At 33.0% G+C, this 14,659-nt stretch overlaps 1 protein-coding gene across 1 annotated transcript; it reads left to right on the plus strand.

Annotated features, from left to right (window-relative positions):
* The first annotated feature begins 8,293 nt into the window (after nucleotides 1-8,293).
* On the plus strand, nucleotides 8,294-10,712 carry LOC131027148 (transcription factor MYB1). The gene is made up of 3 exons (XM_057957134.2): nucleotides 8,294-8,434; nucleotides 8,526-8,655; nucleotides 9,751-10,712. Exons 1-3 carry the CDS (start codon nucleotides 8,299-8,301, stop codon nucleotides 10,409-10,411), a joined length of 927 nt encoding a protein of 308 aa, XP_057813117.1. The 5' UTR covers nucleotides 8,294-8,298; the 3' UTR covers nucleotides 10,412-10,712.
* Nucleotides 10,713-14,659: the final 3,947 nt, after the last annotated feature.

The raw sequence follows: 14,659 nt of genomic DNA on the forward strand, positions 1-14,659 counted from the left end.
CTAAAATTGGTTACAAATCTCCGCAAAGGGTTTCTCTGGATCTACATAATAATCTGCCCCCTAAGGCTACAATGTCTTACTTATCGGATGAGGTTCCATCACCAGATTCAGGTGTGGAGCCGTATTGCACATTTGAATCTTCCTTTTCCACCCACATCTTCTTATGTTGATCCCTAATCTCTTTCACTTTAGCTTTTCCTTTTTTGAATCTGATTTGTTCTTGTTCACTGGAGCATTCTTTCTTTTGCAATATCTTGCAATATGACTAGGTTTGTTGCATGCATGACAGACAACATTTCTCTGCATAGGCCTGCAGTTTATTTGATTTGGTCTCATCCTGCATTGGTTAGATATATATCCAACCATACCACATGTATAGCATCTCTTATTCTGAAAATTATTTATCATTGTTCTACACATGTTTGACTTATGACCAAAATTGTTGCATATGAAACATTGACCAGTAAAGGTAGAGCCATTATTCATCTTACTTCTACATTGACTTGCCATATGACCAAATCTACCACAAACAAAGAATTTACCATTGAATTTATAGGCATTAGGCTGTCTTACCGAAGCTTTCTTGTTCTTCTTATGATTTCCTTGACCTTAACTGAAGGATTCTCCTTTCTCAAATCCAAATCCTCGCGTATCTTTCCCATGTCTCTGACTTTCCAGCATCTCATCCAACCGGGCTGAACTAGCACTGAATTTTTCTTTGTACTCATTTGCATTAGTCAGCTCATCTCTCAGAATTATGATCTTCCTTTCAAGTTCTTGTCCATCATTCTTTGTTTGTACCAACTCAAGCTTCAACTAATCATTCTCATATGTCAATGTGCAATATTCATCAAATCTGTCCTTCAGTGACTGAGTCAATGTTTCTTCTTTCTTCTTCTGGTCTTTAATCTCCTTTGTCAGCTTCATTACAATAGATTGCATCTCATTCTTTAAAAATACATTCTTCTTGGCCAACTTCTCACATTCATCTATCTTATCTTGTAGGGTTTGATTATCAACACTTTGTTCTTCTTTATCCTTCAGCTTATCCATCAAATCCTTTCTCTTTTTTCTAGAAGTGTTCAATTGATATTTTAATGTCTCAATGGAGTCTTCAGTTGCATTCAGATTTCTTTTCAAGCTACTCTTTTCCTTCATTGCTTCATCAAGATATTCAAGTGCCACAGTAAGATGTTTCTGCAAATTGGCATCCATTGTTTCAATATTTTGGATCTTCCTCAAGCTATTAGGCTTCTTCAGAGGAACTAGGCTCTGATACCAATTGGTGGAATCAATGAACATTGAGAGGGGGGGTGAATCAATGTTCTACAATTTATTAGTTTATTAAACTGATTCTTAAACCAGATGCAAAAGATAGAAACTATAATGTAGAAACTCAAAGCAAATAACCACACAACCAGAACACCAAATTTTTTATGTGGAAACCTGGAAAGGGAAAAACCATGATGGGATTTTAACCCATAGTATTATTATACTATGGCTAGTAGTAGAACAATATTGTAGAAGAGGAATGCACTTGCATTCAAGAACACCGCCTAGAGATGACTGCTCAATTACAAAACAAGGCTGCAATGCCGGAGGACTCACTACCTTAAAAATAACATATAAAGGGAATTAGAATGTTTGAACTGGTATATAGCATCTAAAAATTCTAGAAATCAGTTCCGGTTAAGCTCAAAATAATCCACTGTCATTGATATGAAAATTTGCTCTATTCTGCTTTGCTTCCCAATACAGGATCATCAAAACTCAAGATGAGCACATGAAACTCTTCTCAATCGCTCCCCAAATATTTTTTCTCACATAAATTCATACCAAAATGATCACCCAAGTCGGTCTTATATATCTGCACAACCAAAATAGATCTCCATCAAGTCGGCTTCACAAGACTACAAAATATGAAACGTGTAGACTCATGTTGGCTCAATCAATCACAAATCCATATCTTGGACTTAAAAAATGTGATCTCAAGATTCACATTCTATGGCACAAACTCCTCAAATACACCACCAATCACCAAAGTCATCCCCATAGTTCCATAATACATGTTACCCAACTTTCCACATAATAGATCTTCCCTTCCAAAATCACCAGATACCAGATCAAGAACCATGCACTAGAATCGACACTGGAGGCTAAAATTACAAGTTGATCTACTTTAAACAACCAATCGATTATCCCAATCACCACAACCAAAAGTGCATCACTAGAAATGAGTTGTGCTTGCTGAATCTGTATACTGTGATTACACTCTGCCAAACATGCCTAAAGTCAATATGACTTCCGGTAGATCTATAGGTACCAGATAGGATTACTAGGCTGAGTTTCTATAAATGACAACCCCTAAGTAATATCCATGCATCTAACATCACCAAAACAATATCTCTTGCCAACATATACAAGTTTCATGACCCAACTTGTAAGAAATAAGTATTCATTATAACGATTTGGGATACCATTCTTGTTTATTCCTTTCTTGAATATTCTATTTAATAAGTATATAAGTTGAGTAAATTAAGGTGTCTGCTTTTCAGTAAAAAGGGTTTGTAATGGATTTGTAAAGTTTGAAGTTATTTTGTTATGTATTTTGTGCATGATGTTTTTCTCTTCTATATTTCATCTATTAATTATGTTATTAATGAGAAATTTTACCATGTTCCTTCTAATTTATGATTAAGTTGTTGTGTATATGGTTAAGGAATTGAAAATTTATCTAAATTTTTCGTATAATTTGTCTTTTACATTATTGGTGTTTTCCATCTAGTAGTTAGAATAGAGATAATTTCAAAATCTCACTGCATTCACCATTTTAAGCTAGATGGCCAACTAACAAGAATTCCAAGAATGAAGGAATTCTTCTGCACTTCGGGCTCTGCAAAACCCAGGCGGGTAAACTTACAGGACATTCATAAAAGTAACACAATTCTTACATAATCTCCCTTACAAGTGTGTGTGTGTGTATATATATATATATATATATATATATATAATTTCCTACAGACATCATTCCATTCCCATGTAAAGTTCTATTGGCTTCTCAGAAAACAAGAAACATAAACATAAAGCTAAAACAAAAAAAAACAAAAGAAAGATTTAATGATTTTACAATTCAAACATCTAAAAGATCATAACATAGAGCATATCAGTGCTTATCCCAGGCTACAGAGTCTATTTCCCTAAATTTCAACAGCTTCACAATCGTTCATAAATACAGATGCCTTACACCCATATCCCACAATTCACATCATGAATCATACTCACAAGATCATTGTCATTTTATCACCTTTTCTAGCACCTATCAGGAATTTAATCTTCTCCTCAAAAAGAACCCTAACTAGGTAAATACACATTCACATATGTCTGTGAAGACAAAACCCATTTACCCTTGATAAATAGGAATCATGAAAAGCCATAAGATGCACAAAGAGATGAAACATGATATGATTTTCATTAACTCAAAGTTGTGAACATGCAGTCCAAAAATATCAAAACTTTGCACTTAGAACAATTACCTCAATTTATCTATCTATTATGAAATTTTAGAACCCCTTGTCAATTAGCCCTAATTTCCTTTTATAGAACAAGGAGAAAATAAGCTTCTGGATAATGAAAATTTTCAGAGTTACATTTCACCACCTGAGAATATGTTGTAGTATTCTTTTAAATTCATAAACAGAAATGCCACGCCTTAGCAAAACAAAATTTCAGCTTCTAACAGAATATGCAACCGTCAACTCCAAGTGATCTTCAATCTTAACTAGAAGCCAACTCCTCAAACATCCTTAACAGATAAATGCTTCTCATGTCGGCTATGAAATACAAAACCGGTTGGCGACTCAATATGTTTGATCCACTGTACACAGTTAGGAGCTTCCCTACACTTATCATCAATAATAACCCTGACACCCGTGACAAATTTGGAATAAGATGTTTGTGTTGCAATTAGGTTTTCTATAGTTGAATAATATACAGGCTCATTTATATAATTATTTTCCATCATTTTTTGAATAGCAACATTAATTATTTCTTCATATTCCTTTCTTCATTGAACAAATAATTTTAATTATGAAGGGGAGGAATAGTCCAATGCTTTAATTCATTAAAGCTTTGTATTCTCTCCTTAATAGCCCCATCTTTATCTTCTAAGTAATGGATTTCACTAACCAATAATCCATATACTCGGCATAAATCTAATAATGATTATGGTAGCCTAGACATATATTGAACTGCAACACTCAGATCCTTATCTTTGGTCCCAAGGCTTTCCATCCTTCAAAGATTTCCTTTAAGTCAGCCACAAACTTAGAGAATTGCACATCTCCCTTAGAAAAAATACAAAAATACTTATAAACATCCTCAATTTTATTCAAAATTAGCTTTGGCAAATGTGACAAGGTTCCCTTAATTATAGTTAACACCTTGTCTTTAGCCATTGATTACATTGTCACAATTTGATGATCTCTAGCCTGTATTTGTTGTCGAAGATCAATTACCTTTTGTTCCAAGGTTTGCACTTTTTCATCGCTCTTTGATGATTCTCCTTGTGTAATCATAGGAGGAAATGTTGTTGTGTTCTTCTCCAATTCCTTCTTGAGCCAAGTATTCTCCATCTTCATCTTAGTGTAACTTTCATGTATCTCTATCCTTTCGTGCAAGTAAATCATTTTTTCTTTCTCCTACTCCTTCACTACATCCAGGGAAAACATGGCAGAGTGCATTGACGAAGTTGTTGCTTCCACTGCTGATGTGCCCCTCAATGTCCTTACAATGGCACCATCCCCTGTTCTTTCCTCCACATTAATTAAAACTTGAGGCTTGTTTGTACTTGGGGCCTTTCCCATTGTGCTAATGCCGAGATGGTGGGATGACAACCAGATCTAGTATAACCTCCTTCCTTTTCAAATTCTGTAGTGAACATATGATCTCATTGCTACCTTATTTGATCCAATAAGAACATAGTCTTTAAATTACAACTTGGTAGGAGTAGAATCCCACTCGCTTTAACTTTTTCTCTAGCTTCCTATAGAGTGACATGATCTAAATTAAGATCCTCATAAGATTGGATCTTAGGAACTCCTTCAAGTGGACCTACCACTTGCAACCACAAGGCTTTAAACTCAGGTGTCTTGACAAAATTATCATCTGAAATAAACTCATGAGCAGCAATTGCTAGCTCATCTTCAAATTCTTCCAGTGGAATGGGTTAGACAAATGCACTCCTACATGGAGACAAAGTAAGAATCCGCTCAACTTCTTCATTAATAACTCTACCTTGAACATGGTCTTCTGCAACTTCTTCTTGTTGCTCTAATGGTATCTATTGATGTCCTGGCACGTACTATGGAACATATTCTCCTGTCTCCTCATGAGCCATGTCATCCTCGATGTTGTATGTCCCAGTGAAAATGGATTCAAAATTATCAAATATTTTCTCACTTCTTACCACTAGTTTAGTTTCCTTGGAGAAGAATCCTTGAAAATTAGGGAACTTTGCCCTTATCTCATTCTCCAATTTTATAAGAACTACCCACTTTTTTCTCCTTTGGAGGACTTGTTTTGTGGTTAGGCAATTTCTAATAACATCTTCATTTAGGTCCAAATCATGATTGAATGACCCTCTCTTAATTTTATCCCTAAGCCACTCTATGAATCCCTCAGGGTCGAAGGTCCTTCTCTTAGCATACCTCAAAGCATATCTGGTCACCAATTATTGTAAGAAAACTATGGGACATACAACACACTTTAAGTGGTGATAGAAATGTACAAAAATAGACATGTATCATCCCAAAACTAATTAAAGGGATTGTGTTGAAAATTTAGAAAATGGTAGTAATATAAGTTCTAAAAAATTAAATGTAATTTATGAAATTATTTTTCTAGAAAGTGGGTATTTCCAATAGTTACAATGTAAATTTCTAGAAATGAAAAAGTAGTTGGCCTTGTGTGAATGAGACACGATGGAAGCACTCACATAGGAGACCCTCTTGTATAAAGTGTAGTTTGGGTTGCATGTCATGGTTTTTACCATTGTGTTAGTCTTCTAAGAATAAACTATTTGTGCGATGTGTGTTAACATCATTCTTGATGATGTGCAAGTGGCACATGATGCTAGAATTTACATGCAAGGATGTACGCTACTAAGTGATTAACTAATGCGAGAATGCAATATTATGTGTGGTAGTGTGTGGATCTTATTTCACGAGTAATAACTTTTAATAAATCATATCTAACAACCATGAGTGGTCATCTTAGTACACATTGTATTTACGAGAAGCTAATATGGGTGAATGTCTAGAAATTTTTGAGAGAGCAACCATCCTGATACAATTATGATGCTGATGCATCTAACTATAGATGTATCCTAATAATAAAATCTCATTTGCTAGGTATCCTATTTCCAAAGCTTAAAAGAGTGTCGTGACTTATAAACTATTCATTATCGATCTTTTTCTTAGGCATTATTTTTCTTTCATCTTAATATTTTTGCATCATATTAAAATATGTAATGATTTCAAAGAGGTTTCAAACTTTTAACTCAATTAATTAATAAAAATATCTGATTAATATTCACTGCCTAATACAGTATTAAAAAGGTTTTAAATATTTGAACCAATAAAATAATTATTGTTATGAATGCTTCGTAAGGCACAACACTTGTTGAAGCTCTTGCAAATGGGGTAGCAAGATAAGTGAGCTTAACCTTGGGGGAAACTATATGGTTAAGAACAATTGAGTTGGACTAAAACTAGGATTAGTGACCTCTTCAAAAGGTCCAATGCTTCACCTATGTGAGCATCAATCAGATGCACTAAGTGCTAAGTGTAGCATTCATTTTTACCAGAGATGGGTTCTTGTGAACCATTTCTCATGAAACATGGGTCAATGAATTTTACTAGGAAAATACAAAGTTGAATCGTGGTAACGACATCATAACTATCTTCATCTCCAATCTCTAATTTTACTTTTATTTTTGATACTCTAGATTTCTAGATTTCTATTAATTTAAACTATTTGCATAGTTATTTATACTTATTATAATATCTTTAAAGATAATATTTCTGATCAAAAGTAGGTCTTCATAATCACCATTTTAATACAAAATAGATGCAACAAAAGAGTACCATGGTGGTCGGTGAGCGAATTCGATTTGTTTAAGAAAGCCAATAATAATTCGCCTTATTCATTCTCGAGTTCTCCATAGGTGTACTGGGATTTGGTGGGTTGGGTGGATGGAAGAGAAACTTCCTTACATTATTGTTACGTGGGCGCGCTGAATTCTACCTCCTGAACCCTATTTTGCGGCGTTCACTAAGTTGCAGCAATATCCAAACCGGAAAGGTGCATTTGCATTACGTATAGCAATTTCCACCGTCCAGCACATTAACTCTCACACCAAATTTCCAAAACTTTAGGTATCCCCAATTGAAAAATCTTTGGGTTGTCCGTATTCACGTGGGTCATCATTAATGAGATGCTGTCAGAACTTTAATGACAATGACAAGCGCGAGACTTGCTCCGACACTCTTCCTTGAGCCCTCCATTGACAACTTTTTCCTTCACATTAAATACAACTACCCTTTCTATTTGATTTTGAAATAAATAGAATATCATTGAGTTTGATGATTATTGTGGTTAATAAAATTTGTATATTTATTATGGTTTTCTTTGTCTTTTAATAGGATTGAGGTCTAAAATTATTAGTGGTCCAAACATAGATAATTATTGATCTACTTTTATCTTTTTCAATGGATGAGATGTACAATTATTATGGATAGTCTCCGATGTTAAAGTAGAGTAGTCTATGCAACTGAGATTATACTCTTCAAGATCTTGATATCTAAAAGCTTAACAAGTTTTTGATTGATTTTAATCTGGTAAAGAGGGTACTTAAGAAAATTTCATTTATTTTAGAAATAAAAAATTCTCTACAAGATTGTGCGGTAAAAATCTGAAAATGGGTAGGTTTTCCTAAGTCAAGATGAAAGCTATTTCCGATTTGTAAAGAGAATATGCTCGTTTTCAGAAGTTTGAGTGAAGATTTTCCCCGTCAAGAGATGAAAATCTAGCCATGGGTAGCATGTACCTAAATAAAGATGGAGACTGTTTCTGATCCTATGAAATGAATCTTGTTTATAAATTAATATCGGTGTGTCACTAACTGTATGTTAACTAAAAACACAGTTAATTTTTGTTAGGTCACTTGCATTATATAAGCATGTTCATGTTAGTGTAATTAACACTGACATTGTGGTGAGCTGTTAAAATCATCGCATAAGAATGGGCAGGTCTCCATGCTGTTCTAAAGATTCTGCGATCAACCGTGGGGCTTGGACTGCCTATGAAGATATGATTTTGAGAGAATATATTGCAACACATGGCGCTGGGGGATGGAGATCTCTACCCATTAAAGCAGGTAAACTAAAATTAAAAAGATTGCTTCTCATACATTTCAAGGAATCCTAACGTTATTAGCTCTAATATCAAGAACAAATTTGTATTTCCAGGTCTGAAGAGATGTGGGAAGAGTTGTAGATTGCGATGGTTGAACTATCTTCGTCCAGATATTAAGCGTGGAAACATTTCTGTCGATGAAGAGGACCTCATTATTCGATTGCACAGACTCCTTGGCAATAGGTATCATTTAATGATATTAAGTTTCTTCATTTCATTGTCATTTTTGAATTGGAATGTACAAGTAACTTTTTTTTCAAAAAAAAAATGACGAGTTGCAGATTAATATTTAGTTTGGTTTTTGTTTTGAAATTAGTTAGTTTTTATTTTCTTCGGTTTTTTACTATTCTGATGACAGATCACAGAATGTTCCAAAATACTGATACAAAAACAATAATTTATTCTAGAGACAACAGTAACTAATTAGTATCATTACAAAATTTTATGCAATATTTAGTCAAGTATCGAATCTGAATTTTCAATTTACATGTTGACAGAGAACTTGAGATGCTTAATTTAATAGCATTTAGTATGTAGTTTATTGAAATGTAAAGAAACTACAGAACTTTAATCTTTTTAGGTAGTTGATAGCAAAAGAAAATTAGCCATTTTTATTCTCCTTAGTTTTCTATTATTCTAATGATAGATCATCTGAAACATTGATGCAAAAACAATAGTCTAATCTAGAAAGAACAACCAATAAGTATCATTACAAAAGTTTATGCAATATTTAGTCAAATATTGAATCCAAATTTTCAATCTGAATGTTGAAAGAGAACTCAAAATGCTTTAGTAGCATTTAGTTTGTAGTTAATTGAACTATAAAGAAACTCGAACATTAATCTAGTTAGGTAGTTGATCGCAAAGTACCACTAGGTATTATTTTGTTCTCTTGAGTTTTCTATTATTCTAATGATAGATCACGTGGTGTGATCCAAAATGTTGATGCAAAATCAATAGGCTAATCCAGATACAACAATTACAAGTCATTTTTTTGTTCTCTTCAGTTTTCTGTTATTCTAATGATAGATCATGTACTGTGATCTATAATGTTGGTGCAAAAGCAACAGACTAATCAAAAAACAACAACAACCAATAAATATCATTACAAAAGTTTATACAATATATAATTTTTTTTGAATTGTAAAGAAATTCTGGAACCTTAATCGAGCTAGGCAGTTGATCGCAGAAGAGCACTACAGTATCTTAACATGTAATTGTAGAGATTTAACACCTTCGATGAAATAATTCTAACACGGCAATTGATATTACATGCAGGTGGTCTCTCATTGCTGGACGACTTCCTGGTCGGACCGACAATGAAATAAAGAACTACTGGAACACACATCTAAGAAAGAAGTGCTTTCCTCGAGACCAATCTCTTCCAAATCCCAACACAAAATCAAATCCTACTTCCCCAGGAGATGATCATATCGCCCAATATACTCCCGTCAAAGCAACGGCGGTTAGATTAGCAAAGTACTGCAACAAATATTTCAATGCCAGTAGCGTTCCAGATCATCAAGATTTCAATCCCACTGACACTTCTCAATCGTTGTCGTTGTTATTGAGCGAGGAATTGGTGACAGAGAATGAGTGTGGTTTCATCGACCCTGCACTTGACAATAGTTCTTCTCAATCCATGCAAATTAAAGATCAACTTTCTACACCTTGCATGGCCAATGTAATTGACTCGACCTTGCCACCTTCTAAGCATTGTTTAGAAGACAAATCAGAGAGTTTATTGTATAACCATCAAGTGCAATCTGCGGAGTCTGATCTTCTGTATACCTATTCTCGCGAAGATTTCGATATCGAGGAATTCTTAGCAAGGCCTGATAATAACTTGGAAGGATTCCATTGTCTTGATGGAGAAGATGAAAGTTTTACAGTCAGTGATGGAGAAGGAATGGAGGGAATGTATAGCATGATTGGGTAGATCAATTGGGCCCGGCTTAACAGGCACCCTCTAAGCATTGACTTAGAATGTGCCGTGCGATGTGGGCCCAGTTGTCTTCTAACCTTTTCCGTATCCGTCGAATGCTTTTCCATTTTCCGTTTCTTAAGTGTGTCGTGTCGTGCGATGTGGGGCCATTTGTCTTCTAATCTTTTCCGTTCCCGTTGAATGCTTTTCATTCTCCGTTCCGCCTTTGTTACCGCTCACATTGAACGTTTGGAGGATTTTTTTTTTTTGTTAATCCCACATGCATTGCGTGAGATTCAAAAATGGAGAAGGTGGCTGTAAGTTGAGGTTTGACAGTCAAATATAATGAAGAAATATTGACGGAATCACCGCAGCTATTAAATAAATTATGATATGTTTCTGATATTTTCGAATTAGGTAATTCAGATTATTGTCTTCCGGTGTTAATATAAGTTGGCTTTAAATATAATAATATGCAATTATATAGGTCGAGTTTAAAAACCCAATTATATAGGTTGAGTTTAATTATATATAAATTGGTTTTAAGTTTGATATATAATTATAGGGTAGAAAATTTAGTTAAAATTATTAATTTTAAAAATTATTTTATTGGTTTTATAATTTTGTTTTTTATATCAATTGTAAAGATAAAAAATGATTTTATTTATTTTTATAAAATTATAAGTGTAAAAATGTATAACAATGATGATTTTTGGAAAAATGTTGCATACATAAGTCAATATTATAATGTAAAGAAAAGAATATTTACATCGATGTTATTTGACAAGTGCATATGCTTATTAGTGTCACAATTCTATATACATGTGTATTCATATGCTTCATGTATTCATCGAATTATCTATAGTTATATATGCATTGTTTCCAAACTCTATGTTTATTACAATCTATTCCATCTACTTTATCCTAGGTAAAATCCATAATCATCAGGTTGTCTCATAAATATGAACTCACCTCACCTATATTAATTTTGAACAAAACAAATTCAATAATATCTCATTCTAAGAAGATTTAGAAGGTTAATGAATCATAATATTTTTGGATTTGGTGCTTAAAAATGAGTGAAAATTTTAATTTATAGGAAAATTATCTATTACAAATAATTAAATTGACATCCGCTTGGCTTGACATAATAAAAAATAGTGAGATTCCATCAAATTGGCTTTTTTTTCAAGAGATAAATGATTAAAAATATGAAGTAGAAACAACATAACAATGTACAAAAGAGAAATTTGACAACAAATATGCAAAAGTTTCTTAGATATGTGTGTGTAGAATAATATTAATGAGTCTATTCTCTTGTTCAAAAAAAAAATTAACAATCTTTTTTTTGTTACCTAGGGTATCCCCAATCGCCATGGCCTCGGCCCAATGTATCCACTTAAGGGCGAACCAAGGGGTGAGACTAGTCCTTGGGGGGGTGTGAATCCACAACCCACAAGCAGTCCCCCCTCTTAAACTCAAGAAGGGAGTCGAACTTGAGACCGATGGGGAGAAAACCCATCGCCCAAGCCAACTCACCTACCTATTCGAGTTCAAATTTAACAATTTTAAAACATGATTATAAGATGTGTTGTTTCATGACACATTTATATACATATTGAACGTGTATTTCTATGTCCTCATATTCTAAGTTTAGTTTTGTTTGTGTTTATTTTACATAGATTTTTTTATATAAGTTTACTTTGAGAGTGTTCTCCTAAGAGTTTTATTATATCTTTAATACATAAATTCATCAATATATACTTCTCTAATCAACATTTTTTTATCAAAATAATTATCTTTCAATGCATGTGTTCTTAATTATATTATTAAAATAAATTAGATTGTGTACATTGCTAAAGTATTTAATTTTAAAATCACACAATTTTTGGAAGCTCAAGTATAATATTCTTTGTAATTAAAGAGATAATAGTGCATACTTTAGAATTTACACCTTTTTTATATTATTTTTACAAGCATCATAAATACTTAGTCCTGACATGAACTTTTACCCATTTAGTGCACAACACATTTTAGTAATCTACCATTACAAACCACCTTAGGATTTTCTATTATCAAATTTAAATTTACCTTTCCCATGTCCAAAAGTCAAAACTTTCACATAATATTTATTCACATTGTATCTCATGTCACATATTTCCAATTAATGACCATGTACATGTATTTATGAAACTATCCAATGAACATTTGAATCCATCTATCAACCAATCAATCACAAAAGATAAATCTAATTTAGAAAAAAAAAAAAAAAAGTCAGTTATTTATGGTACACTAGTTTACTAGTCAACTAGCACATTATATTTTGCATTCAAATACCTTGTTTGACATTTTTGAGACACCTTATTCTCTTTTGTGTGCTTGAATTTCACCAATGAAGTAAGTCCTACCACACTTCCAAGCATGACCAAAAATCAAAAGAAGTACAAAAGGTAGAGGTAAGTGAGGTCTAAAGGCATAATCAAACAAAGGAGAAAATCACAAGTGACATTCAAAATAGAGAATTTATCATCTATTTCCTTTGCTTCTCCAAATTTTTCTCTTTCATTCCTTGAATGGATTTTTCATAATTTAATTCAATTGGAAAAATATTCAACATATCTTTATCTATCATGTTCAATTTCTTACTTTCACAAAGTTGCCCCCTTCATTCCCTTTTTTTCACATTCTTAGTTTCATGCTCTTTGGTTTTTGTCTTTGGTCATTTCCTTGACATTATGTTGAATTATAAATCAATAATGAGTGATGCATGGAGATTAGTTGTATAATGGCATGATAAAGAATCAAACCACAATAAAAGAAGATAATGCACAATTAAAACCACCAACATGACACCACAAGGTCACAAAAATTAACCACAAAGATGTATATGAAAACTAAAGCACTTACATTTGTAACACGAGATATAAGAATTATTATCAATATAAGCACACCCAAAAGAGCACTAGGACAATAGAGTGATGACCACTACAAGGAGAAAGAATAGATCACAATCCTATAATTTATTCATGCACATTTCTACTAGATTTAGCATGAGAAGTACTCAGTGAGGAAGGACCTAGCAGTGAATTTAAAAGTCCAATCAGACTTAGAGTGAAATAGGTTAGATAGAGGAGGGCTAGATGACTTCTTTTTATGGCTATATTGAAGGTGAAATTTGTAATGTTCTATGATTTGGAAAAGTTTAGGAGTTTGAATGTTGTCAAGAGTAGGTTAACATAAGGAGTGTAGGCTTCTCTACTTTTTTTCCTATAGTTTTTAGCATAAAAAGGGATTTAAGGTTACCCCTAAAAATTATCAAAGTTAAATTTGTTCTTCTTTTCCATTCTTCACTTCCTTTTCAATGGAGATCTTCCTCTAGAGGCCATAGATTTAAATGTTTCTAGGGCCTAATATATGGAGTAAAAGACCTATTTTCTATCAACCATGTCCATTTGAGGTTACAAGAACAATAAACTCATACACATGCATATATAAAAATAAATAAATATACAAATATCACATGCAAATAGAAAATTGTGAAAATTTTTGATACATCAAAATGTGTATTTCTTCTTCACTAAACTAAAAGTGAGCTCTACCTAAATTCATTAAAATATTGGTAATTTTACGTGGAAATGGGTTTATGACCTAATCTATTATCTCTTGGAATTGACCTTGTTTCTCCCAAATATACAATCTTTTATAACAAGGCAAGCTTTCCTACTAACAAGGGCCTTACTTCTCTCCTCTCTATCTCAAAAAAAATTCCTATATTCCCATCTACCACACCTTCCTATCCTTAATCATTCTCCTCCTAGTCCCTATGTCATATTTTCCCTTCAAATGCATGATGATAAAATATAATATTTCACATTTGAGAGAATGGAAGCCTATTATAGGAAGCCTCCTCTTCTTGTTAATTATTTTTCTATGCATACTAAGTGGCTGCTAACTTCATTATTGGATAAAGAATGAACTCCCCTTCTATGTGATTTATTTTTTTATTTTTTATTGTCTCAACATTTACTACTCCATCATGTGGGGCCTTCTCTTTCTCTTTCATTTTTTTGTGATTATCCTAACCTAGTTATTTTTATTACTTCTTGAATTCTAAATCTCTCAAAATAATCACTTATGATTGTATTATCTCCTATTTTATGCACACCCTTACTTCCTTCTATATTATTTTGCCTCTCAAATTATTCCTTTTTTTTTCTTCTCAAAATCCCTGTGGGCACCCAAATTAACATATTAATTGTTGGG

The sequence above is a fragment of the Cryptomeria japonica genome, chromosome 10, assembly GCF_030272615.1.
Source record: "Cryptomeria japonica chromosome 10, Sugi_1.0, whole genome shotgun sequence".
Classification (NCBI taxonomy): domain Eukaryota; kingdom Viridiplantae; phylum Streptophyta; class Pinopsida; order Cupressales; family Cupressaceae; genus Cryptomeria; species Cryptomeria japonica.

Coding starts and splice junctions, on each gene's coding strand:
- LOC131027148 (XM_057957134.2), top strand. CDS start 8,299: ATGGGCAGGTCTCCATGCTGTTCTAAAGATTCTGCGATCAACCGTGGG. Junction 8,435..8,525: donor ATCTCTACCCATTAAAGCAG/GTAAACTAAAAT, acceptor TTGTATTTCCAG/GTCTGAAGAGATGTGGGAAG. Junction 8,656..9,750: donor CACAGACTCCTTGGCAATAG/GTATCATTTAAT, acceptor TATTACATGCAG/GTGGTCTCTCATTGCTGGAC.